The sequence below is a fragment of the Pangasianodon hypophthalmus genome, chromosome 19 (genome assembly GCF_027358585.1).
Source record: "Pangasianodon hypophthalmus isolate fPanHyp1 chromosome 19, fPanHyp1.pri, whole genome shotgun sequence".
Lineage (NCBI taxonomy): Eukaryota > Metazoa > Chordata > Actinopteri > Siluriformes > Pangasiidae > Pangasianodon > Pangasianodon hypophthalmus.
Window position 1 is genome coordinate 19805600 of NC_069728.1, and position 24509 is coordinate 19830108.

Below are 24509 nucleotides of genomic sequence, written 5' to 3' on the forward strand. Positions count from 1 at the left end.
CCACTTCCCCCACACACAAAAGACTCACCACTTCCCCTTTGCTGCACTGTGAATAAAGAGCACGTTTGTTTCGCCACCTAACCTTGTTCCCTGGGTGTTTTTGTGCTGTGTTTAAGGTCTGGCCCCTCACAATGTCATGACCTTTAATATTGTTCACTGTTAAAATTCACACGATGTTTTATGTTAGTCTGAATAAACTACCTGACAGGAACCACCAAGTGCTTTGGGGAAAAAAACACTCCTCTTTTTTAGTAAAATGTAATCACTTTGAAATTACATGCACACTCATTAGCTGTGTAGCATCTTTTAAAAAGAGTGAAAGAACAAAAATAACCTTTTTACAGTGTTTTCCCTTTTACATTTACAAAGGCATATAAACATTTACACACACACACACACACACACACACACATATATATATATATATATATATATATATATATATATATATATATATATATATATATATATATATATATATTGAATATATACAAATCTAACGCCTGAAACAGCAACTTATCTGATATTCAGTTTATGTATGAGGCTCTGAACAGCTTCTGAAGATTGGCTAAAACATTTCCACTAACTGTAGCCAGGACATGTTTAGCAGAGAGACGGCACAATTACAGTATTTTCTGGTTTGCGTAAAATTACTCAGTGATAATTTAAATAACACACTTCATACTTCCCATATCACATCATGCGCATGTTTACTACCTTTACATTTTATTCTTGAGGGAGATTCCAGGGAGGCGTGTTAGTTACAATGATAATGGATGTGTTCCAAATGTCTACTAACTCACTGCTTAACTAGTCACACACAACAAAATGACAAAAATGATGGCACACACAGTGTAATATGGCTTTCGTAGATTTTATTAAAATGTCACGATGTAAATTATGTGAAATAAAAAGAAATGTAAACGAAACCTTGGTGCTTCAGTCATTAAAACACATTTTTAATCCGTATTAAAATTTAGTATCTGGAATTTAATTTCAGAGTAAGCAGTCGAATAAGTAACGCAGTAACCACTCATCTTTATATTCAGCCTTCTTTCACTTAAAAACTCCTTAATATTTATAGAAACTTGTGTAAGTTAAAATGCGTAAACGTGTGTTATATTTACTGATGTACTCACTACAATTGGGAAAGATGTTGTAGCTCATTTACAATAATTAAAATATCCACAGATTTATCCCCTTAAACCTCCCATGTTTCAAAGCAAAAAAATAAATAAATAAAAATAAAAAATAAAAATCCTAAGGTGAGACGTGAATGTTGATACAGGTAGTTTAAATCAAACAAAAGATTTTCTTTCAATTCTGGAAATCATGTTCACTATTTTAAAAGAAAATGCTGAGAAAACATCCCAAATGTAAGGTTTTTTTTATTTTAGGTAAAACAGCAGAATATAATTTAAATAGGAGCTGATCGAAGTAAATGAAAGGCTAATTACAACATTTCAAAGACTATAATTGTGTAAGGATATCACTTTCTGATCACAAATAAAAAGAAGCTTCAGTCTTAATCAACTAAAGCAAAATCGTATATTCATAGCAGTTACCATGGGAACGGCTCGATTCACAGCAATAAATCTAGTTTTGGTCCAATTAAAATATGAAACTACCTTCTGCAAATGAGTGAATAATTACATTTTGGTTGTGTTTCAAGTCTGAATTCATTTCGCTTTATCTAATTTATTTTAACTTGTGCATAAACATCTTCATGGTTCTTGCCTCTGGATGTTCTGGAGGATGAAGGTTTCTTAGCAAAACTCACAGCTGCATAGTTCAAGACATCTTCATCATCAGCCTGATGAAGAACAAGATCCATTTTTAAACCAGAGCGGATAAAAAGATTCACAAAAAAGCGATTTACTGTATTTTGTAAGGTGATATAAGTTATAATTCTACGTGTCCTGTAGACTTGAGGACAGATCTGTATTTATTTAAAGAAAATCAATACACATGATAAAACACTGGATTACCTGATTTGTGTTATTTGGATGGTCGTCGGAAGCCCCTTTATAAAACAATAATAAATATCAGTAACGTTTAACTGTAATAAGTGTTTTTATGATACTGATAAATTGATTCAAAATTAATAATAAAAGCAAACAAACCTTTTCTTTGTTTTTTAAGTAAAACTCCAACCAGAACCATGATTACAATAACAGACATTATATTGGAGGTTGTTAAAACCAAAACAATCCAAAGCTTATTATCTGAAAAGATTAAAAAAAAACATTTTTTGAATAAATATTATTAATGTCTCTGAGTTATCATCAGGAACATTTATGTTATCCAAAGTGTTACCTTTTAGTTGAATTCCCTCCACTTTAATTCCATTCCCAAAGAGGATTTGTCCACATGCAGCCACAGCACAGTAGAACATTTCATTATCAGAGGTTGTGAGCTTCCTCTTGGGGAGAGTGTAGACACAGCTCTGTGTAGGAGAACCAGCCTCAGAGCTCTTCTTACACTCATCACTGCCGTCTCCATGAGTGTAAATGATTGATGGATGAGATTCTCCTGAGCTGTGTCTGAACCAGTACACACTCTGTTCTTCACAGCTTGAATTAAACGCTTGTACTGAACACTGGAGTGTGAGCGACTCTCCGTTCTCCATCGCCGTTACAGTCGGAGGATGCCGTTTCATCTCCTCAGCTTTAACATCATTTAGTAAAAATAAAACTATAAATAACGAGTGGTGTGAATTTAAATATAATTCTGGCTAAAGTGTTGATCTAGCATCAATTTGAGTTCAGGAGCAGGTTATCAGAGTAAAACTGTTTACCTTCAACAACCAAAAGGGTTCCAGATCCAAAGTGTAGTGAAGATGCCAGCAATTCTGCACAGAAATATGTTCCTGTATCCTCTTCTTTGATTTCTTTAATGTTGAGATGAAGCAGATTTTTATTTACACTAATACTGAAGCGTCCATCATTAAATCCTTCACCGGCTCTGAATGAGCTCTCCCCTCCTCTCCCTACCCACTGAGGAGCCTTTCCAAAAATCTGTTTGAACCAAACTAAATTATTTTTATCACTGGACAAATCGTCACATATTATAGTAACATTTTGTCCAAGCTTTACTTTTTGAACTTGAAGCTCCTTGATGTTAGAAGGTTTCACTGAAACAAAAAATATTCATTGTCAGTGATGATGTCATTAATAAAGACAACAACCTGATGTTAGAAATATAGTGAAATTTTTTTCATAATTTTACATTTATTTTATATTATTTTATATCAGAATATACAAAATGTAACTCACCTGACGTTAAGAAAGAAAGAGCGACAAAGAGTGTGATCATCGTTCCTGCTCAGACAAAGTGATAGTGAGGTAATAAACTTGTGTGTTCAGTAGAAAACCAGGTTCAGAGTCGCCCCTGATTGGATGATTTGAAGCTGTGGACTGATTTGATTGGTCCAGTAGCTGTAATGAGATGTAAAGTCTCAGTAAAAAAGGCTGTATGCAGTCTTCAAATAGTTGTGATGAGAAATGAAGCAGCACTACATCAACACTTTCAACTGCAGTGAACTTGTTAAAGTGTTTAAAGAACTGAAAAGGGAGTTTAAATCCAGATTCAGTGATTTGATGTCAGACAAGGAGATTTTCTATTTCACTCATATACCATGTTATCCACTACACAGGAAAGTGAAATAATTTAACTACAGGTACTTTTTTTAATACAAATCCTGCTTACTTTTGAAGGAATTCTGACCAATCCTGCTCTTTCTCAGTTAATATTTTATCTGTACCTGTCAACAATATTTAATAATAACTTTAGTCTATTTCCCACATCACTGATTTTTGATTTTTTACACTGTAAAGACACTGACAAGGATAAATCATTTACTCTCAAGAGAACGTTCTTTGTCCTGTGAGCTTCATATCTCAACTTTTCTGTTAGATTCAGCAGGATTCCAGTCCCAATGCAACCTCCAGTGTACAACCACAAGCTACAAATATAATGTGTGGGCAGGAAAGACAGCATGTGTCTACTTGTCCTTGTCTCATTATTAAAGTGAGTGTGTTTTTATTGCACCTTGTATTGCCTGCATATTGGGATAAACTTTATGTAGTCCACTGGTTATAGAGTGTAAGGTGGAAAGGAGAGGTGTACTTTCACAGCACTGGAGCAGTTTGGCTCAGCATCAGCCTCCATGGCTAAAAATCTTCTTGCATGAGAATGACTTTTCTTTTGCAGGTTTTCCTGCACGATGTCATGGCATCTTTCCAAAAAGTGCTGTTCTTCATTACTTGAGAAGAAAAGGATGAACCTAATGGCTACCATTTTACAAACCTGTGTACACAAAAGTGACGTATGGAACTGCGCAATCGAGCCACAGTTCAGAAGGAATTCTTCAATATGCTCGTTTATTCGAGCCAAACACTCTTAATGCATTTGAAGAAGTGTTACTGGCTGCAGCAGCGCTCTGTCACATCAGTTCTTTCACTTTAACAGAAATAGCATTGTGGTTTCAAGCCTCAGCTAGAGACTGAGAGCTTTAGCCAGCAGCTCACACTGGCTTATTTTGCATCTTCAACAGTCCAAATGTGCTCGATTCCTGTGAGGACTTGTTCACCTTAAAAGACAAAAAGTTTTTAAAACAAGAAAGAAAGTGTATTAAGTAAACAATACTCTCACACAATATGATTATTAAATGATTACGTTGTAAAACATGTCTAGACATATGCATGCAAAACATTTAGACAAAGTGCTGCTGCAGTCTATGAGTCCAGCAGTTTCAACACCTTTGATGTGGTAAAAACCTTAATGGCCTCACGCTGGTGTTTGGTTTGAGACGTTTGTCTTCTAGTTTCCATCTCACACCAGAGAGTGTGTGTCAGTGTTAATGGAAACAGCACTGTGGTTTAAAGTGAGAGGTATAGACTAAAGAGTTTGATTCTTTTTTTATCAGGGCTGTAAGAGATGTTAGTCTTTTATAAATAGAATGATTAGAACATTTCTGGTTAAAGGTTCAATTACTGAAGTGTGTTTAAGATTAATGCTGTGAAGTTGAAGCACGGAGACACATTTCACTATTAACAAACTTCAGTAATGAGTGTAAAGAGAATAATTTAAGATCCAGAATGAATACAGTTCATCACCTTGACACAATGAATGTTTAATTTTTCATCTAAGTTCATGTTCGGGGGAAGCCGGCCCCCCTGAGTCACTGCCTTAAAGGTCTCTTTACTGAATATTTTCACATCAAACTTGACCTTCTGTATTACCAGACTCTGCACTAAGTGAAGCCCACAAAGCATCCAGTCCTCCTGCGCTCCACGATAGATGCCACTTATGCATCTGGTGCACTCACCTCCCCTAAAAGGTCACATGTTAGGGGATGTGAGTGGACCAGATGCATAAGTGGCATCAAGTATTTGAATGGCACCAGAACTGGGTTCACTGGCCTTCCGTTGATACTGAGGTGCAAAAATTTTTCCAGAGCTGTCCAACCTGCCATAAGTCATCATCCTGGAAGGCTGCCCTCGCTCCCCTTTCTACCTATAATAAATGTGCTATATTCTGCACAGTAGAAAGTAATATATCCCCATAATCATTGATGAATCATTGAGCTGTTTGACATTTTCATTTATTTGATGAAATCTTTCAATCCATATGACTGTGACCATCTCCTGCCCTGTGTGCTGTTTGTTCAAGATCCTGTTTAGATGGCGGAAAGCAGGGTTTTGGATGTGGAAATGGAAGCCTGTGAACAGCGGGCCTTTTTCGTGGGATGAAATGAACTTGTGTGGGCTTGAATAATACTTTGACACTCCGACAGAGTATGATCTATGCGTGGGAAATCCTGGCTTGCCTCTTGTAAGCCCCACAAGAGGCGAGGAAGCACTTAGGTCTTATATCTGTAAAGGCATGTTACTACTGTTCTATGCACAGTTTGAAAATAAGATAATCAAAAAATCACTTCACACGTATTGTTCATTTTTTGTAGATTAAGAAAGTGAAATGTAAAAAAATAAACAAATAATCTAATATACAGAAGTAGTTTAGACTCTCAGTCAGGTAGTGAATAACATAAATAAGTTCTTTATTTTAGTACTGTCACATTTGTATTCATTCAGTACATTAATTCACTGCAGCTCTACATGAGAATGAAATATCTGAGACTTTTTTCTTGTCAAAAATTTATTAGCAGAAAAAGCTACAAACAATTGTTATTTCACAAAACATTTAAATTAAATCACAGACCAAGATGTAACATTTAAAAGATCTCATAAATCAAGAGGACTAAGACATTTTATATTCATTAGAGATTTTATTTATTTAATTGCATTTTCAGTTTTGAACTGAATAAAAAAATCTAGGTAGAAAAACAAAGCAACACATTTTTTGTCATGTCAGAATTTCTTAGATTTGTCTTGAATTTTTAATTTCTAATTTGATCTTAATTTGCAAATAATTATTGTAAAGATAATAAGCGTGAAGGCAAGAACTCCAACTCTACAAACGGAGAGCCAGAACAGCACATACATCTGATCAGTACAACTGTAACCTGTATGGAAAAAAAATCAGTTTTAAAACACGTCAAGAGCTGAAACTTAATACTGAGCCCAGCGAAACAAGGTTTAAAGTAAAATTCTGTTATAGAATAGGAGTCTTGCTTACTTTTTAGTTCCACTTTAATTCCATTCCCAAAGAGGATTTGTCCACATGCAGCCACAGCACAGTAGATCGTTCCATTATCAGAGGTTGTGAGCTTCCTCTTGGGGAGAGTGTAGACACAGCTCTGTGTAGGAGAACCAGCCTCAGAGCTCTTCTTACACTCATCACTGCCGTCTCCATGAGTGTAAATGATTCCTGGATGAGATTCTCCTGAGCCGTGTCTGAACCAGTACACACTCTGTTCTTCACAGCTTGAAGTAAACGCTTGTACTGAACACTGGAGTGTGAGCGACTCTCCGTTCTCCATCACCGTTACAGTCGGAGGATACTGTTTCTTCTCCTCAGCTTTAACATCAATTAGTAAAAATAAAATACTATATATAAATAACTATATACTATACTATAAATAACGAGTGGTGTGAAATTATAGAGAATTCTAGATATTCTGGCTAAAGTGTTGATCTGGAATTAGTTTGAGTTCAGGAGCAGGTTATCAGAGTAAAACTGTTTACCTTCAACAACCAAAAGGGTTCCAGATCTAAAGTGTAGTGAAGATACCAGCAATTCTGCACAGAAATATGCTCCTGTATCCTCTTCTTTGATTTCTTTAATGTTGAGATTAAGCAGTTTTTTATTTACACTAATACTGAAGCGTCCATCATTAAATCCTTCACCGGGTCTGAATGAGCTCTCCCCTCCTCTCCCTACCGACTGAGGAACCTTTCCAAAACTCTGTTTGAACCAAACTAATTTATTTTTATCCATGGACAAGTCATCACATTTTATAGAAACATTTTCTCCATGCTTTACTTTTTGAACTTGAAGCTCCTTGATGTTAGAAGGTTTTGCTGAAACAAAAAATATTCATTGTCAGTGATGATGTCATTAATAAAGACAACAACCTGAAGTTAGAAATATACTAATATTTTTTCATAAATTTTAAATTTATTTTGTATTATTTTATATCAGAATATACAAAATGTAACTCACCTGACGTTAAGAAAGAAAGAGCGACAAAGAGTGTGATCATCGTTCCTGCTCAGACAAAGTGATAGTGAGGTAATGAACTTGTGTGTTCAGTAGCAAACCAGGTTCAGAGTTGCCCCTGATTGGATGATTTGAAGCTGTGGACTGATTTGATTGGTCCAGTAGCCGTAATGAATGTAATGTAGTCTCAGTAAAAAAGTCTATATGCAGTCTTCAAATAGTTGTGCATTTTCAACTGCAGTGAACTTGTTAAAGTGTTTAAAGAACTGAAAAGGGAGTTTAAATCCAGATTCAGTGATTTGATGTCAGACAAGGAGATTTTCTATTTCACTCATATACCATGTTATCACACTACACAAGAAAGTGAAATAATTTAACTACAGGTACTTTTTTTTTTTTTATCCAAATCCTGCTTACTTTTGAAGGAATTCTGACCAATCCTACTCTTACCCAGTTAGTGTTTTATCTGTACCTGTCCAAAATATTTTCTAATAACTTTAGTCTATTTCCCACAATATAACTGATTTTTTATTTTTATACTGTAGACACTCTGACAAGGATAAAGCAATCCCAATCCCAATGCAACCTTTAGTGTACAACCACAAGCTACAAATATAACGTGTGGGCAGGAAAGACAGCACGTGTCTACTTGTCCTTGTCTCATTATTAAAGTGAGTGTGTTTTTATTGCACCTTGTATTGCCTGCATATTGGGATAAACTTTATGTAGTCCACTGGTTATAGAGTGTAAGGTGGAAAGGAGAGGTGTACTTTCACAGCACTGGAGCAGTTTGACTCAGCATCAGCCTCCATGGCTAAAAATCTTCTTGCATGAGAATGACTTTTCTTTTGCAGGTTTTCCTGCACGATGTCATGGCATCCTTCCAAAAAGTGCTGTTCTTCATTACTTGAGAAGAAAAGGATGAACCTAATGGCTACCATTTTGCAAACCTGTGTACACAAAAGTGATGTTTGGAACTGCGCAATCGATCCACAGTTCAGAAGGAATTCTTCAATATGTTCGTTTATTCGAGCCAAACACTCTTAATGCATTTGAAGAAGTGTTACTGGCTGCAGCAGCGCTCTGTCACATCAGTTCTTTCACTTTAACAGAAATAGCATTGTGGTTTCAAGCCTCAGCTAGAGACTGAGAGCTTTAGCCAGCAGCTCACACTGGCTTATTTTGCATCTTCAACAGTCCAAATGTGCTCGATTTCTGTGAGGACTTGTTCACCTTAAAAAACAAAAAGTTTTAAAAACAAGAAAGAAAGAGTATTAAACAATATTTTCGCACTATATGATTATTAAATGATTAAACTGTAAAACATGTCTAGACTTCAATGCATTCAAAACATTTAGACAAAGTACTGCTGCAGTCTATGAGTCCAGCAGTTTCAGCACCTTTGATGTGGTAAAAACCTTAATGACCTCACGCTGGTGTTTGGTTTGAAACATTTGTTTTCTAGTTTCCATCTCACACCTCACATCTCACATCTCACACCACTGTGTGTCAGTGTTAATGGAAACAGCACTGTGGTTTAAAGTGAGAGATATAAACTATAGAGTTTGATTCTTTCTTTATCAGGGCTGTTAGAGATGTTAGACTTTTATAAATCCAGTGGTTCAGAATGAGATGGAGGTGTGGTAGCACATAGTGGGCACTTTAGGTCCAGAAATATGGTGCATTGTTATGTGTAGTTCATACCACCACCAAAGAGTTTGGGACCAGACTTTATAAATTATAAACTTTATATTGTATTATGTTAAGTGTTTTTCCTTAGATCACACTGTTTGTATTTTTCAGTGTGTGATGGATTCATGGCTGAGACTCGGTGTTTGGTTTTTCATACATGTGGCGGCCCATCCTTCCAGTGTTCACACCTAAACACACACACACACACAGTAAAGCCAGGTTAAAACTTCTGGGTTAAAGCATATTTGTGTCTTTGTGTCATGACACAGAGAGGGAAATCATGGGTAAATGTGGCATACAGACATGCTTGCACAGTCCTGTTTTTTAATTTTACATTTTTATTTTATTTGAACATAAACATTACAATGTCATTAATATAAACATAAAAAGCAAAAAGAAAGAAAAAAACAGTGTAGAACGTTGGCAAATCCCAAGAATCGGCGAGTCACTGAACCTGAAATGAGGACCATCAACGGCTGACACTGAAAGGGGGCTCCAACGAGAGGAGTGTGATATGGAGAACCTTGGCCAGGGCAGAATCAATGAAATTGCTTGCTGCTCTGGAGTCAGTGAAAGCTGTCGTGTATCCCAGGAAATGACCCCAGGACTGTGACTGCTATCTCTCTTCCTGGGAAGAGCCCTGGCATTTGACACCAGCTTGGGACAAGATGAACAGAAGTGCCTGGTATCGCTAAAATACAGGCAGCGTCTTGCTCTCATAGGAGCCTCCTTTTCCTGGAGTGAGAGGCAGGTGCAGACTATCTGCATGGGCTGCTCAAATGAGTCAGAGTGCCTTGTAACTGCCATGCTGGTGGGCTCAGGTGGGGTACTTAATTCAGTAGGTTCCCTGGGTGCGTGAAACATTTGTTCCCTACACCACTCCTGAAAGTGGTTGTCAAGCCTCAGCATCAGCTTATATAGGAACTCAAGAGATTGAGCAGGTTCACGGATAGTGAGCTCATCCTTGATTTCCTTCACTAAACCCTGCTGATAAGTGACCATGAGTGCCTCAGAGTTCCAACCATTCTTGACCACCAGCATCCAGAACTTGATGACATAGTCAAGCATGCTGCCACTGCCCTGCCTAAGGCAAGAGGCAGCCTCTCTCCCACACATTGTCTCTCGAAGGTCTTGTGCATCACCTCAGTAAAGGCACCAATGGAAAAACACTCAGTGGGTTGGTGTGCCCATACTGAGGTGTCTGATGCATGTGCCCTTCCCGTGAGCAGGCTATGATATAGGCCACCTTAGCATGGTCAGAAAGGAAATGGGAGGGTTATTGCTCAAATGCAACTGAACAACAGTGGAGGAAACCTCTATACCACCCAGGGTACCTGTTGCACTGTTCTGTGGCTTGGTAGGATGTGTGACAGGAGTTGGATCTGGAATGACAGGAGTTGCCTCATTACTTGAAACCAGTGAGGAGGTTCTGCTTCTTGCTGAGAGCATTCAGAAAGTGTTTGCAGTTATAAGAGAATTTGTTCTTCAGAATCTGTTCATTTGTGTATACTGCAGAACCCTGGTTGCAACCAGGACTGTTTTTAGCTGGTCCACCTCTGCTGGGTTCATGTTGATGGCTCAGTCTTGCTGTAACAGGGGATTGGCCCAGAGGGGTGCTACCTACTGGGTCACAAACTGAGACTGGTAGGGTGAACCCAGGTACAGAGCCAACTAAAAACTGATGTGCACAAGGGGCCAACCAAGGGATCGGGCCTAAAGAAGTGGCCCTAGGCCTTGGGAAGCAAACTTAGGAAAGAATACCTCCAAAGAAGGGAAAACAAAGGGTCACCCAATACTGGGCTTAAAACTAGGGCTAGAGAATTGAAATAAAGCAGTCACAGGTGGAGCTGGTTAGCACTAATTACTGAGTGGCAACTCTCTGTCTCCTGCTGGTGATGGGCTAGGGCTGTGGCGGCCTGCCCCTTACAAGTGACATGTTCATCAACATAAAGCCTGATGAAGTGAGAAATTGTGTTTATAAATTAATAACCAATTTAACAAAGCTTGTCTCTGGAAGGCTGATCATTTTGTGTAGTTTAGCACAGCAGTGCTGACAGTTGTAAAGCTGCAAATCACAGATCACATGTTGTGTCCTTCTGTAATAAATAAAAAATTGTAATCAATGGTAAGTTGCTGTGATGTAAGAGGAATAAAATAAAAATAATTTTAATTATAAGATATTAGTATTAAGTTCAATTCAAATCAATTCAATTCGATTTTATTTATATAGCTTTTTTAATAATGGACATTGTCAAAAAGCAGCTTTACAGAAATAAATTTATTCAGGATATAAATTGTAAATGTATGAATTTATCACTAATGAGCAAGCCAGAGGAGATTGTGGTGAGGAAAAACTCCCTGAGAGGATATGAGGAAGAAACCTTGAGAGGAATCAGACTCAGAAGGGAACCCATCCTCATCTGGGTGACAACGGATAGTGCGATTATAAATAAATCCCTTCTGTTACTATGTACTACATGGACAAATAGTGCACATGAATTCTGTTAATGAAGTTGTATGGAGGAGCAGGATGATATGTGCATTATTGAGACAGTGCTAATGAGCTGTGTGTGTTAAAGTGCTGTGGAATACACACACACACACACACACACTATACACCAATCACCCATAACATAAAACCACCTGCCTAATATCGTGCTTGTCCCCCTTTTGCTGCCAAAAGAGCTCTGACTCATCGAGGCATGGACTCCACAAGACCTCTTAAGATGTGCTGTGGTATCTGGCACCAAAATGCAAATTTAAAAATGCAAAATTATCCTGCTGAACGAGGACTCTGTCATTAGGAATACCGTTGCTATGAAGGGGTGTACTTGGTCTGCAACAATGTTTAGGTAGGTTGTACATGTCAAAGTAACATCCACATGAATGCCAGGACCCAGGGTTTCCCAGCAGAACATTGTCTTCTTCCCATAATAAGTCCTGGTGCCATCTCTTCCCCAGGTAAGCAACACACACACACGGCACTCCAAATGATGTAAAAGAAAACATGATTCATCAGACCAGACCACCTTCTTCCATTACTCCATGGTCCAGTTCTGATGCTCACGTGCCAATTGTAGATGCTTTTGGTGGTGGACAGAGGTCAGCATGGGCACTCTGACAGGTCTGCAGCTATGCAGCACCATACACAGCAAGCTGTGATGCACTGTGTTCGGACACCTTTCTATCATAGCCAGCATTAACTTTTTCAGCAGTTTGTGCTACAGTAGCTCTTCTGTGGGAATGGACCAGAGGACTGACCTTCGCTGACCATGCACATTAATGAGCCTTGGGCCCCCATTACCCTGTCGCCGGTTCACTGTTTTTCCTTGGATCACTTTTGGTAGGTACTAACCACTGCATACCAGGAACACCCCACAAGACCTGCCTTTTTGGAGATGCCCTGACCGAGTCGTCTAGCCATCAAAATTTGGCCCTTGTCAAAGTCACTCAGATCCTTATGCTTGCCCATTTTTCCTGCTTTCAACAAATTAACTTTGAGAACTGACTGTTCACTTTCTGTCCCACACCTTGACAGGTGCCATTGTAACAAGATAATCATTGTTAATCACTTCACCTGTCAGTGGTTTTAATGTTATGGCTGATCGGTGTACACTATACACCATATATCTTTACTGGCCACTTTATTATGAACATTTGTACCCCTGTCCGTTCATGTATTTATCCAAACAGCCAATCATGTGTCAGCAATGCAGTGTATAAAATCATACAGATACAGGTCAAGAACTTCAAACACCAGAATAAGGAAAATTCTCAGTGATCTCAGGGCATGATTGTTGGTGCCAGTCTGAGTATTTCAGAACCTAGTAATGTGCTGGTATTTTAACACACAAGTCTCACACAGAGTGTACACAGAATGGGGCAGAAAACAACAAACATGCAGTGAGCGTTATTTATGAGGGTGGAAACGGCCTTGAGGAGAAGTCAGAGAAGAATGGCCAGAGCTGACAGGAAGGCTACAGTAACTCAAATAACCTCTCTGTACAACTGTGGTGAGCAGAAAAGCATCTGTCAGGAATCTGAGGCTACAGTGGTCACACACTCACTCAAACTGGACAGGAGAAGATTGGAACAATGTCAATCTGCAATCTTTATGTGCAGGTGTTCCTAATAAAGTGGACAGTGAATATATACATATATAAAGAGTCATACTTTAAATAGACTGGTCTCTGTTTGACTCAGTTTAGAGTGGGTGTGTAAGGGTGGAAGTGTCAGCGTGAACGTTTAAACATGTTCCCTCCATGCTAACCACGCAAACTCGTGCAACCATGTATGTTTGTAATTTTAGCACGGAGAGACGCGCAGCCTGCATCTGGAGGTGGCATTAATGGAGATGGTGTCCAAGCCTCCTCTATGTGAGCATGTGGTGGAGCTGCTGGAATAGGTCGAGACATCCACTTTCTTCATCTAGGTGCTGGAGCAACCCATCCCCTGCATAGAGCTTTATCAATTCTGCAAACGTAACAACTGTCGATTGCCTGAACCAGTGGCCCGAGAGGTCATGTGGCAGGTGGTTCAGGCTGCTCATCACTGCTGTAAACATGAAGTTCTTCACCATGACATCAAGCCTGAGAATATTCTGATCAATCTGGACATGCTGGAGTTGATCGACTTTGGCTGTGGTGATTTGTTGACGGATGAGCTCTACAATGACTATACAGGTGAGTTTAGAATTGATATGTGGATACAGTCAAACTGTTAAGAATCATTTTTTGTGATTTTTTTGTGATCTTTTTGTGCCTCTCGTTTTCTCACTCAGGCACTCTGGCTTACTGGCCTCCTGCGTGGGTTCTCTACAGAGAGTATTTTGACATTCCTGCTACTTCCTGGAGTCTGGGTGTAGTTCTGTTTGATTTGATCTGCGGACAGTTGGCCTTTTTCAGCAATAATGAGATTGTTGAGGGGCATCTGTGTCTCGATCCTGATTTGTCCGAGGGTGGGAAAATGCACAAGCATCACTTTTCATGATTCATTTTACTTTATGAATTTTAATGTCTATCTTAACCTCATGACTGCACACACAGAATGCTGTGATATGTTACAGTGGTAGCTGGAACAAGACCCTAAAATATCAGCTATCTTTCAGGAAAATCTTGAACCGCAAGTGGTTTAAGGAGAGACTTCAGGAGAATGCTATTTCCATTAACACTGACACACACTCTCTGGTGTGAGATGGAAACTAGAGGACAAACGTCTCAAACCAAACTCCAGCCTGAGACCATTAAGGTTTTTACCACATCAAAGGTGCTGAAACTGCCAGACTCATAGACTGCAGCAGCACTTTGTTTAAACGGTTTGCCAAATAAATGTATACATGTTTTATACAGTTTAATCATTAAAGGATTCATATCTACCAAAACGTGTGATGTTGTACTTTAATTATTACCAATTCTTTGTGTGTTGTTATGTCCTTTAGGGTGAACAGGCCTCACATAGATAGAGCACAGTCTCTAGCACAGTTTGAATGAATAGTGCTCTCAACAGTCTACATGATATTTTTAGACACATTTTAATTAATGAACTCCAGCTCTTTTGTTTGTTAGCCTGAGATTCTAACATAAAAGACATGTGGACTGTTGAAGTGACCCAAAATAAGTCAGTGTCAGCTGCTGATTCAAACACTCGGTCTCAAAAACTCAGAAACCACAATGCTATTTCTGGTAAACTATAAAAAACTTCATGATGTGAGAGAGATGCTGCAGCCAATAACACTTCTACAAATGCGTTAAGATTGTTTGCCTGAACACATGAGTCCACTCTCATGACTGCTTCTAGGCTTGTTTGGGGGCGGGGCTCATAATCCCAGGTTTGCTTTCACACAGAGGAATTAATTCTGAGCCATGGATCACTTCTGCAATTCCATACCTCACTTATGCATATGCAACTTTCCTGGAGGATCATTTACTTATTTATTTTTTATTAGTTTCATTTGATACCATCACTCAAGTAACATGTCATCATGGAGGAGTCCCTGCAAATGAGGAGCTGTTCTGGTGTAAGAAGATTTTAGCCACGGAGGCCAACATGAGACGTGTGTATTTTTTAATGATCTCAGTACAAAGCACAAGGGTCAGCTCATTACAGTAAAGTTGCTCCAGTCCTAGCAAAGTGTGGTTTTATTTATCAGTAAGGTGTTCTGTCTCCTCCACTGACAATAACAACCCTTTCCCCAACATCACCAAACTTGAAACTGGAAGTGTACTGGCCTCACTGGCTACCTCACTCAGCTATCAAGTATCTTCCACTCCTCCACACAGTGACCCCAGGACCACGAAGTGATGTTCAGGTGTTTAATTTTCATGAAAGGAGTGAAAGTGAAGCATACATACAAAGGTGTCGGAAAGTAATTGGAGTTACACAAGCATAAATCATACGCTGTATTTATTCATTATTTTAGAAATGCTGTCAGTTAGCTAGAAATGCTAAGTACTTAACTACTGTGACTAATTTACATGTCAAATGCCGTTAATGTCATGAAATAACACTGAACATGAAACTTAAAAGGGTAAGTGCATTGATGTTGTCAGAAAGTTAATTAACACATGAAATGTGTGGCTTTAATCGATGGTAAGAATGGGTCATTAAACATATAATTTAACAATAAATGGTGAAAACCTTTCTAGTGTCTACATCTTAAATCATACAGATGGCCCCCCCCATGTCTGATGGTTACCGTAAAACACTGTATATACACTGACTCCTGTTTCTAGAGCTCCAGTATGTCATATCTGTAAAGTCATGTGACTCATCACAGCATCAGAATAGACAAGAATTCACACAAGTTCCTTACCTCACTATCACAACAGGAACGATGATCACACTCTTTGTCGCTCTTTACTCTCTGCTTTGTCTCTACACAGCTGGTGAGTAACATTTTGAAAACTTTCATTTAAAATAGTAATATTACATATTTAACTCATTTACTGACATCATTAAACATTAAATATTAAACACTTTTTTACAGTAAAAACTTCTGACATCAAGGAGCTTCACGTGAAAACAGTAAAGCATGGAGAAAATGTAACTATGGAGTGTAACTTTAACATGATCAAAAACAAAGACAATTTAGTTTGGTACAGACAGAGTTTTGGAAAATTGCCTCAGTTTTTAGCAAGACCATACAGGAGCAGTTTGGGCTACATATTTGATGAGGGATTTAAAGATAGCCGCTTCAGTATTACTGTAAATGCCCATAAGTTTGATCTCAACATTAATGGAGCAAGAGAAGATGATGGAGGAGAATATTTCTGTATAGAAGTTGATGGAAGTTTACTAAAGTTCTTATCTGGAACACGTCTTCAATTTGAAGGTAAACAGTTTTACTCTGATAACCTGCTAATTCCAGATCAACACTTTAACCAGAATTATGTATACATATGCATTAAATGCTGAATATTTCACATTATTCATATTTAGTATCATTTCTGTTTATTTGCTGCTTTTCCATTTTATTTGTAAAGGTGAAGAGATGAAACCCTGTCCTACACCTGGAACGGTTAACAAGAACACAGATTCTGTTACACTCCAGGGTTCAGACTGCAGCGATGGAGAAGGTAAGAGTTTTAATCAAATAAGCTTCCTTTCACTTTCTATAGCAGACATTGTTTAAATGGTTTGCCAAATAAATGTATACATGTTTTATACAGTTTAATCATTAAAGGATTCATATCTACCAAAACGTGTGATGTTGTACTTTAATTATTACCAATTCTTTGTGTGTTGTTATGTCCTTTAGGGTGTATAACAGGCTTCACACAGATAGAGCACAGTCTCTAGCACAGTTTGAATGAATAGTGCTCTCAACAGTCTACATGATATTTTTAGACACATTTTAATTAATGAACTCCAGCTCTTTTGTTTGTTAGCCTGAGATTCTAACATAAAAGACATGTGGACTGTTGAAGTGACCCAAAATAAGTCAGTGTGAGCTGCTGATTCAAACACTCGGTCTCAAAAACTCAGAAACCACAATGCTTTTTCTGTTAAACTATAAAAAACTTCATGATGTGAGAGAGATGCTGCAGCCAATAACACTTCTACAAATGCGTTAAGAGTGTTTGCCTGAACTGACTTTTCTCTAGTTAAAACCTTTTCCTGTTAATAAATCATCCAGTATTTTTTCAGTGTACTCCATTATGTACTTTAGCTCCTGATGTTTTTTTTAAAACAATTTATTTTTTCCATACAGGTTACAGTTGTACTGATCAGATGCATGTGCTGTTCTGGCTCTCCATTGTTAGAGTTGGAGTTCTTGCCTTCATGCTTATTGTCTTTCCAATAATCCTCCTTGTTTTCAAATTAAGATCAAATTAGAAATTCAGATACAAATGGAATAAATGCTGATTTAAGAAAACAATGTGTTAGATTTAACTAGAGCTAATTGCTTATATTGGCTTTACTGGAATGATTTTGGTCTAACTGTAATGTGGAGGTATTTACCAGCTGTACTTAAAGCTGCATTTAAGGGCTCCTGAGTGGCGCAGTAGAAAATCGTTCTCCCTATCGTCTCGAGCTCTAATCCAAACGATGCCACAACCATCTGTGGCCTGGAGTCCAACAGAGCAAAACTGGCCGTGCTCTCGGGGAGGGAGGGACATACTCTCTCTCCCCTGTCAATCACATCATCACTATCCAATCATGGGCATCTGTGAGTGTGTTATTCCGCACCCTGATGTTGCATGAGCAGCAGTTCAAAACGATGCAGCTGGCTGGCTTCACATGTCTCGGAGATGGCACGTGATAGACTTCACCCTGCCTGGTTGGTAGCTGTTGTGTGATAGGAGAGACCTAACTGGAGGGAGGGAACTGCTGATGAACAAATTAGAGGAAAAGTCATGAAAAAATACAAAAAATGCATTCAATTAAATAAAATCTAAAGTGAATATACAACGCAGTAGTCGTTGAAGTTGTTAAAGATTTTTTTATAACTTCAAAGATAACATCATATTTTCCTCATCACAACATGCACGTTTGGGAGGTGTATTAGACATATCACAACAAATTAACAAAATGATGTCCCTCAATGTGTAATAAAATGAGTCACAAATCATGTAAAATAAAAAATGAAATGAAAATAATAACTTGCCACTTCATCAGTCATTATTATACTTTTTTTTAATCCCATTTTAATATTTAGTATCTGGAATTTAATTTCAGGTTAAGCAGTCGAATCTGATCAGTAACATAATAATAATAAATAATAATAATAAAAAAATCAATGAACGTAAAGTGATGTAGGTAAAGGAATTCTTCCATGTGAAGGCAAACCTGCAGTTACAACCCCTGGCAAAAATTATGGAATCACCACACTTAGAGGATGTTCACCCAGCTTTTTTACTTTATAGCAAACAAACAAATCACAGATATGACACAAAAAAGGTTTTGTTCAATAGCTTAACATTCTGGTTTGTGAAATATACATAAAAAAATTCAAGGACATTTTTTTATTAATGGCATGTCTTTTTCCAAATCAAGTAGAGGAAAAAATTATGGAATCACTCAATGTTGAGGAAAAAATTATGGAATCAATTTTTAATTTCCATTTCTAAAACAAATACTGGGACAAGTCTAAAAATGCTAATAAGTCAGCAGTTAAAAGGGAGTGCTTACACACTTTAATGGGCTGTTGGACTTGGCTAATTGAAAGGAAACATGGCTCCAATGAGAGAGTTGTCAGTTGAAACAATGGAAAGGATTATAAAACTCCTTCAACAAGGAATTTCAACATGGAGTGTGGCCAAAGAAGTTGGTTGCTCCCAGTCAGCTGTGTCTAAAATTTGTTGCAAGTATAAACTTAATGGGAAGGTTATGAAAGGTAGATATACAGGCAGACTAAGGAAGATGTCAAAGCATCAGGATAGAAAACTCAAAGCACTATGCCTTGAAAATAGAAAATGCACAACAAAACAAATGAAAAACAAATGGGCAGAAACAGGAGTCAATGTTTGTGATAGAACTGTAAGAAACCGGCTGAATGAAATGAGATTTATATATAGAAAAGCCAAAAGAAAGAGGAGAAGCAATCATGGAGTGTGGATGATTGGATGAAAGTGAAATTCAGTGATGAATCATGAATCTGCGTTGGCCAAGGAGATGATGCTGGAACTTTTGTCTGGTGCCGTTCTAACAAAACATATAAAGATGACTGCCTGAGTCAATCAAATTTCCCAACTCATTTATGATATTGGGTTCCATGTCAGGTAAAGGGCCAGGGGAGATGGCAGTCATTACCTCAGCAGTCAATGCACAGTTGTACAGTGAAATTTTAGACATTTTCTCATTCCATCCATAGAAAATAGGTTTGGTGATGATGAAATAATTTTTCAGGATGACAATGCATCTTGCCACAGAGCAAACAGTTTTAAAGCTTTTTTTCAGGAAAGGCATATCAACTCAATGACATGGCCAGCAAACAGTCCGGATCTCAATCCAATTGAAAATTTATGGTGGAAAGTAAAAAAAACTGGTCCATGTTAAGGCTCGACCCTGCAAAGCTGATCTGTCAACTGCTATTCGAGAAAGTTGGAACCAGATTGAAGGGGAATATTGTTTTTCATTAGTGAGGTCTATGCCTCAAAGAATAAAAGCCACAGGAGGAGCAACAAAGTATTAATTGTGTTTTTTTTGTTGATGATTCCGTAATTTTTTAACAGTAGATTAATTGAATTTACAATAATCAATGCATGGTCCGAACCCTCCTCCTTTTTTCCCACAAAGACGAATTCAGCCAAGGTGGATGAGTGGAGGGATGAATGTACCCCTCTTTCGAGGCATCCGTGATGTATTTACCCATGGCTTGAGTTTCTTTAGCTGAGAGGGTATAGATTCATGGCCATGAACTCAATAGCACATTCATAGGGCCAGTAAGGATGGAGGCTGCTTGCCTTGGTTTTGCTGAAAACTTCCTTGAGGTCCTGGCTTCAGGACTCTCAGATGAAGTTGACACTGCAATGAGGGTAGGGGCTTGTAGTGGTTATGACAATGCGGTGACCAGTTGCTGATTTCTCTATTGGACCAGGAAATCTGTAGATCTTGAGTGTGCATCCAGAGAAATCCCAGAACAATGGAAAATTTCTTAGTGATGGTGACTAGTAGGGAGATTTGCTCTTGATGAAGAGCACTGACTTCGAGAATGATGGGTGCCTTGTGATGAGTTATGGACCCCCCTCTGATAGGTCCATCATCCAGGGCTTGGATGTACAGTAGGTCGCAGAGTGGCTGCATGGATAGATTCAATCTCGAGATGAGGGAGCTGTCGATGAAGTTGCCAGCTGCTCCGAAGTCGATCAGTGCCCAAAACAGTAGAGACACAATTGTTCTATCTGCATAGGTTCAGATGCTTACGGACTTTCATGAGGGGATTTATTGAGATTCTCCCTGCCAGCTCCTCAACAGGTTATCAAGGCAGATAAGGGAGTCTAGTGAGGCTTTGTCATCACAGCATGTGAGATTCATGAGAATATCTTGTTTTAAGCCCTGCCAGTATGCCGTTTTGAGCACTGGTTTATTCCAGCCACTGTCAATGGCTAGGGTGTGGAATGTCAGCACGAACTCTGCAGTGCTCTGGTGGCTTTTACTGAGCTAGAGGAATTGTTCACCCACATCTTTTCGCTTCAGAGTATGGTCAAACACGTGCTGAAAAAGTTCAAGAAAGTGTTAGGAGGTGGTGTGCTCTCCTCCTTGGACCAGATGGCTGTAGCCCATGTTAGTGCTTTATCGGTTAACAGAGAAGATGAAATGTGCAATTTTCTTTCTCCACTCTCTCCTGGCTAGACAAATACTGAAGCATGTCTCAGGGAGTTATTCCTCGCCACCGTCGCCTCTGGCTTGCTCAATAGTGATAAATTCACATATTTACGATATATTTTTTGTGAATCCATTTATTTCTGTAAAGCTGCTTTGTGACAATGTCCATTGTTAAAAGCGCTATACAAATAAAATTGAATTAAACTGAATTGAATTTAATTGAATTCTGGAGCTCCTCTACAAAAAACATCACTCAAGTGCTTAAAGCAGCATTAACAGGGTAAAAGCTATGCAGTATTATAAAAATTAACAGGGTAAAAGCTATGCAGTATTATATCTCTTCTTTTGTTACTGAGGAAATATTTATAGGGGAGAGGCCCTACTGAACACGAGTTCTGTCTTTGTTTATTTTACCATTGAAAGGTTGCTGCATGTATAGTTTTCTTGACTAATAGATTCATCAGCAGCAGCAAGTGTTTTCCAAGTGATGAAAATTTCAACCAGAAATAGGGTATCAGGATGAGCAGGCCCAGACAGCTGAAGGAGTCAGGATCACTGGTATCTCAGGAGTAGCATGTGTAACTCGAGAGAAAGAGAGACAGAGAGAGAGAGAGAGAGAGAGAGACAGAGAGAGATTATTAGATATGCTGACTGTCACATAATGGTTAAAGAAATTGTACATTGTGTGTAGAGTGAAAGCAGGGACTCCACCAAGACAAGGTATGACAACATAAATAAAAAGGAGATCCAGAAGGTAACACAGACATGAGGGTGATCTGGAACATAAAGCGGCCAGCCGCTCCATCATCAACAAACCTGAGTGAACGTATGAGAGTGGGGGAAAAACAGCATCCAAACATCCCAGTTCCCCTAAACACTCTATGCCCATGAGCTCTCCAGATCTGCTCCTTAACCTAAGAAAAAAACTATTGACAAAGGGCTTGACTAAAGAAACATGTTTTCAGCCTCGACTTAAACACTGAGACTGTATCTGAGTCCTGCACACTAATTGCAATGCTGTTCCATACCTGTGGAGCTTTGTAAGAGAAAGCTCTGCCCCCTGCTGTAGTGGTTACTATTCAAGGTACCAACAAAGAGCCTTTTGATCGAAGTAGGTGTGCTGGATCATAAAAGACCAGAAGTTCACTCAGGTACTGCGGCACAAGACCATTCAGTGCTTTATAGGTCAGTAGTAGTATTTTATAATCAATGCGAAATTTGATTGGGAGCCAATGCAGTGTGAATAAGATAGAGGTGATGTGGTCATGTTGTCTGGTTCTAGTAAAAACTCTGGCTGCTGCATTCTGGACTAAGTGGAGCTTGTTTATGCACCAGTAGAATGTCCAGACAGTAAGGCATTACAATAATCCAACCTAGAGGTAACAAAAGCATGAACTGTTTTTCTGCATCGTGTAGTGACATTATATTTCTTATCTTAGCAATATTTCTGAGATGAAAGAAGGCTATCCTAGTAATATTAGCTACATGAGCTTCAAGTGAAGGACTGGAGTCAATAAACATGTTGATCTGGAAGATTTGTCGATTAATTATGTACTAAACAAAATTTTTAATAAATGTTGAAAATTGATTTAAACAAAATTAAATGAAATTGGATTAATTATGGTCATTGACATCATTCACGTAAATGTCTATCTGGAATTTAGTTTCAGGTTAAACAGTCAAATCTCATCAGTAATGCAGTAACCACTCGTCTTTATATTCAGCCCTGTTGCACATAAATGTCCTTAGTATTTCTGGAAAAGTGGAAAATGTATTACGTTTACAGATGTACTGGCTACAAAAATGTTTTAGCTAATCTAAAGTAATTACAATATTCAAAAGATTTAGCATCTTTACAAAGCTCCCAAGCAAAATAAATTACAAAATAAAAGTTTAAGCAGATTGTTTACCATGAGCCATTTCTTGATCACCTTCAAAATAAAATAAAAATAAAAAAAAAAATTTTTACATTCTAGAAAACTAGAAACAGCAGATAATGAAAATAAAATTACAATAAAAGGGATAAAAATCAATCAATAAATTAAGAAACAAATACATCCATCAAGTAAGGCAAATTAGTAAATTACAAAGGTTTGGAAATGGTGATAAAACTTACAGCAATAAAAATGTTTTTGTCTCATTAAAATATGACACATCTGTCTACAAACTGGGTGAATAATTGTATTTATATTGTAGTTCAAGTGTGAAGTCATTTCTTTATATCTATTTTATTTTAACTTGTGCATAAACGTCTTCATGGCTCTTGTCTCTGGAGGTTCTGGAGGATGAAGGTTTCTTAGCAAAACTCACAGCTGCATAGTTCAAGGCATCTTCATCATCAGCCTGATAAAGAACAAGAGCCGTTTATAAACCAGAGTGGATTAAAAGACTACAAATAATTATTACATTGATATTTTATAAATAGATGTCTGTTAAAATTCTCTGTGCATTGTGGATTGTAGGTCAGATGTGGATTTATTTAACAGAATCACAGTTAATAGAAGACTGGATTACCTGATTGGTGGGAATTTGATGGTTTCTTGATGAAACACCTGAACAATAATACACATAAGTAAAGTTTAAATGTAGAAAGGATTCACATTTTGGTGACAACTTTAAACAGTAACTCTATAAATAATAATAATAAAAGTAAACAAACCTTTTCTTTGATTTTTAAATAAAACTCCAATCAGAACCGCGATTAGAATAAGAGATATTATTATGGAGGTTGTTAAGGCAATAATCCAATATTCATTTCCTGAAATGATAAAAAAAATGGACAACTTGTAAGAATATTGTATGATTTTTTTTAACAGGAAATGGTTTTAACTAGAGAAGATTCTGTTATAGAAAGTGAAAAGAAAGCTTATTTGATCAAAACTATTACCTGTGTAAGAATCTGTGTTCTTGTTAACCGTTCCAGGTGTAGGACAGTGTTTCATCTCTTTACCTTTACAAATAAAATGGAAAAGCAGCAAATAAACAGAAATGATACTAAATATGAATAATGTGAAATATTCAACATTTAATGCATATGTACACATAATTCTGGTTAAAGTGTTGATCTGGAATTAGCAGGTGTGTGATGTGGAAAATACGATGTTATCTTTGAAGTTATAAAAAAAATTTTAGAAATAAAGAGGACTACTGCATTGCATATTCACTTCAGATTTTAGTTTTATTAAATGCATTTTTTGTATTGTTCCATGACTTCCTCTCTAATTTATTCACGTGCAATTCCCTTCCTCCTGTTAGGTCTCCCCTAGCACACAACAGCTACCAACCAGGCAGGGTGAAGGCTATCACGTGCTATCTCCGAGACATGTGAAGCCAGCCAGCTGCATCTTTTTGAACTACTGCTCATGCAACATCAGGGTGAGGAATAACACACTCACAGATGCCCAAGATTGGATAGTGTTGCTGTGATT

General features: G+C 37.9%; 2 protein-coding genes and 1 long non-coding RNA gene across 3 annotated transcripts; 1 reads left to right on the forward strand and 2 right to left on the reverse strand.

Moving 5' to 3' along the window:
* Positions 1-942: 942 nt before the first annotated feature.
* LOC113524709 (uncharacterized) lies at positions 943-7666 on the reverse strand. The gene is made up of 10 exons (XM_053242041.1): positions 7627-7666; positions 7149-7484; positions 6627-6981; positions 6419-6516; positions 3276-3320; positions 2798-3133; positions 2317-2667; positions 2124-2225; positions 1989-2023; positions 943-1813 (listed from the first exon to the last, which is right to left on the reverse strand). The coding sequence occupies exons 1-10, from the start codon at positions 7664-7666 to the stop codon at positions 1694-1696; spliced, it is 1818 nt and encodes a 605-aa protein (XP_053098016.1). The 3' UTR covers positions 943-1693.
* An 8481-nt stretch (positions 7667-16147) lies between these two features.
* LOC117599700 (uncharacterized) lies at positions 16148-18127 on the forward strand. Its single transcript, XM_053242314.1, has 4 exons — positions 16148-16199; positions 16301-16645; positions 16797-16889; positions 17525-18127. Exons 1-4 carry the CDS (start codon positions 16148-16150, stop codon positions 17647-17649), a joined length of 615 nt encoding a protein of 204 aa, XP_053098289.1. The 3' UTR covers positions 17650-18127.
* Positions 18128-21426: 3299 nt separating this feature from the next.
* LOC128321728 (uncharacterized) lies at positions 21427-23841 on the reverse strand. Its single transcript, XR_008305280.1, has 3 exons — positions 23741-23841; positions 23596-23633; positions 21427-23424 (listed from the first exon to the last, which is right to left on the reverse strand). It is a non-coding gene; the product is annotated as an uncharacterized LOC128321728 (long non-coding RNA).
* Between the last annotated feature and the right edge of the window lie 668 nt (positions 23842-24509).